Source organism: Rhagoletis pomonella, unplaced genomic scaffold (genome assembly GCF_013731165.1).
Source record: "Rhagoletis pomonella isolate Grant_MI unplaced genomic scaffold, Rhpom_1.0 Rhpom_scaffold_00002, whole genome shotgun sequence".
Lineage (NCBI taxonomy): Eukaryota > Metazoa > Arthropoda > Insecta > Diptera > Tephritidae > Rhagoletis > Rhagoletis pomonella.
The window spans coordinates 108,696,545-108,700,018 of record NW_023458556.1 but is presented as its reverse complement, the minus strand read 5'-3'; the positions used below and the strand labels follow the sequence as shown (position 1 = coordinate 108,700,018).

Below are 3,474 nucleotides of genomic sequence, written 5' to 3'. Positions count from 1 at the left end.
ACGCAGAAAGGTGTTCTCTGCAAAAGATGTTAGCCCCTTTTCTTTCGCAACACAGAAAGGAGAATCCTACGTAGTGAGGGTTATAATCCCTAAGCTCGGCCGAAGGCCGCCTACGCAGAAAGGTGTTCTCTGCAAAAGGTGTTCAGCCCCTTTTCTTTGGCAACACAGAAAGGAGAATTCTACGTAGTGAGGGTTATATAATAATTGGAGTGCAATGGGATATAGTCGTGGAGTGCAATGGGGTATAGTCGTTGGAGTGCAATGGGGTATAGTCGTGGAGTGCAATGGGGTATAGTCGTTGCGCTGGGTATGCAGTTACAGTTGCATGGCTGTACTCAATCCCGACTCTGCCGTCCTCGTTCGCGCACTCTGGGCAACGTGAGCAACCCTTGTGACCCGCTGGTGGTAGCAGAGGAAGAGGGAGGCCCCCCACTGCGATGGAAAGATCAGGTGGAGAAGGACTTGGCTTCACTTGGCGTTTCCAATTGGCGTCAGTTGGCACAGAGGAGAAACGACTGGCGTGCTTTGCTGAACTCGGCCAAAATCGCTTAGGCGGTTACAGCGCCAAAAAAGAGGAAGAAGAGGGTTATAATCCCTAGCCGCGGCCGAAGGCCGCCTACGCAGAATGGTGTTTTTTATCACTCTAATCCCCTACTATTTATTTTAATCTGAAAAAAATAACCTTATCGTATTTTCCTTTTAATCGATTTCTTTTTGTCTTATTTTCCATGCTTGGTTTTCAGATGTGGCAACGCAGTCCTGATGTAATTTGCAAATATTCTACATGTACTCTCATAATAATTAAACAACAATGAATTTTTCATAAAAAAGCTGTAATATACTAAAAGTATTTATGTTTGGTTGTGCACACTCTAACTGCACATATATTGAGTGTAAATAACGTTTAAATTTAGTGGAAAGTGCATTAAATATTGTAAAATAGTGCTATACAAGTTTGTTAAATTTACAAACTTTAACAACAAATTACTTAAAAACTATAAGGTTCAGCGCTTTGAAACTTTACATATTAGTACCCCCTCTATTCAAAGTATATTTAAACAAGTATATATTGAACAAGTTACAAGCACTCTACCTCCAAATCTCGCTCGTTTTGTTTGTTGGATGTAAACATACTCTGCTTGCAAATGTAAATTATCAAAAAATACTTACAAATTCATTAGAAATTACTTATAGAAGTAATTAAATATTTTCAACGTGCAATATCAATGTGCCCTTTTATTTTGTCTACAATTTGGTTGTCAACCACACTACAGCTGATCGGTTGACACATTTACCAAAATTTACCAGTAAAAATCCTCACACTAAAACTGGTAAATTCTAATATGTAGAGTGCGTCATTTGCTATCCCAACAGCATTCTTTAGTGGCGAACCTGGTAAAAATTGACAAGTTCGGACTCGTACGGGATCGCAACTAACACCTCTATCCATATGCATGCTTTTTTTAATTAAATATACTGTTAATTAATTATTTAGTTTATGATGATGCCTAAGCTCGAATCTTTAATTTCAGGGAATCTTGGTGAAGTTCTTATTCGATGCAACAACGTGTTATATATAAAAGGAGTAGATGATGAGGACGAGGAGGGCGAAATGAGAGATTAAAGTTTAGTTAATAAATATAAAGAAAACCGAATATGTTTTGAGTTTTTGGTATTTAGAATTAATATGGACATTATGGGATTTGCTAAATTTGATCCCGGCTGTAGACGAGTGGTTAGATTGCGTACTACCACTCCGTAGGACCTTGGTTCGATCCCTGGTCCGTGCAACATCTAGAAAAAGTTTTTCCAAACTGCGGAAGGCAATGGCAAACCTCCGAGTGTATTTCTGCCTCGAAACAGCTTCTCATTAAAACTATTTGCCGTTCGGAAGCGGCAAAATTTGTAGGTATGTCAACATCAGGGCGCACGCCAAAAGTTGGAGAAGCTTGGCCAAACACTTACATATCAAAAAAGGTAAGCGCAAAAAATCATTTAGATTTGGATATTTGGAAATCTGGCCACCTTATATAAGCATAATTGTCTTTTAACAATCCTTCCTACTAATATTATAAATGTGAAAGTTTGTATGTTTGGATGATTGGGGCTCCATCACGCGGGGACGACTGAACGGAATTGCATGAAATTTTGCACATAGTTATTTTATGACCTAGATTGAAAAAATGTGTAATTTTTTAAGAGCTGCCACCTGTTGAAAAAGATTAATTAAATTAATAATCAGGCGGAAACGACTGAACGGATAGATAGTTTGTGACCTACATCAGTGATTCCCAAAGTGGTCCAGGGTCTACGTTGGCGTAAAAAAATATGGGGGTCCACGAGTTTTGACGTAGAATACGTCTTACGTTTCGATATGGAGGCTATGCTCAAATGTAGTAGTTGTAATTTTAAGAGCTTCACGAAAAGGCTTATTGCACGAGAACTAGTGAAGCGATTTCGAAGAAAGGTGTGGCGTTTCAAAGAAAAAATTCCAAACCTATCGACAGATACATTTCTGTAAGTAACCGATTCGGTGTCTGTCCTAGAAACAACGGTAAATATTGGCTTATTTTGGGGTCAATTTTGAGCCTTTAAAGTGCTCTAGAAACTTATGATTTGCAGATATAACTTTCATTTTCGGGATATAGGTTCTTTGGAGCAGTACAAATATTATCGTGTACAAATTTTATATAAATTCAACAAATATAGAGCATTTTAAGGCAAAAAATTGTTGAAAAAATTAGCAAATTTTTTTTATTACCAAAATTCTCGAAAACCGCTCGAATGATTTTGTTTTTCTTTTTCTTAATCAAAAATTCAAGTTTCTTCCTTTCGTTTGGTATATGGTTAGTATTGGTTGATATCTTCTAAGTATGTTTATTTTATTGAAATATATGGGCATAAATGATTTTCCATACAAAAGCACTTCGTCATCAGTTTGCAAACACGTGCATGCGCTGGTAGTGATAGAAGGAGACAAAAAGTATGTGTGTAGGTATTTCGGCTTTTGAGTAACAGATGGCGCAATATTTATAACCTAATCGCAACTTATGTATGTAAATACATACATACATATGCTGATTTGCAGTTTATTGTCGATCTGTTTTTCTTTTAGTAATCTATGTATGTATGTATGTAATACATATGAATGCATAATACCCGAAAACTCTTTCCTCATATCAGATCTGTACCGTTCGTTCGATTTTACAAAATGAGGCATCAATTGCATTTGTTTTTCTACTTTTTGGCGGCTAGACACTAATTTTAAACAATTTTATTTAATTTCATGCAGTTCTAACGTCGTGAATACTAAACACAAGCTCGAAAGTCTGGTTTTACTTATGAAAGAAAATCCCAATACGCTGTTGGCACAATCTCTGAAAACAAAATCATAGAGCTGTTTATAGTTGATGCTTTCCATTTCCAGACAACCGGTCAGGTACGAGCATGATTTTTAATTTCGACCAAACTCAA

At 36.9% G+C, this 3,474-nt stretch overlaps 1 protein-coding gene across 1 annotated transcript in view; it reads left to right on the top strand.

The window, feature by feature from the left end:
* LOC118734310 (small nuclear ribonucleoprotein F) overlaps positions 1–1,655 on the top strand; it is a 25,833-nt gene extending 24,178 nt beyond the window's left edge. Inside the window, exon 2 of the mRNA XM_036464032.1 lies at positions 1,533–1,655. Within this exon, the coding sequence (XP_036319925.1) occupies positions 1,533–1,624 (92 nt within the window). The 3' untranslated portion in view covers positions 1,625–1,655. The remainder of the gene's footprint in view (positions 1–1,532) is intronic.
* Positions 1,656–3,474: the final 1,819 nt, after the last annotated feature.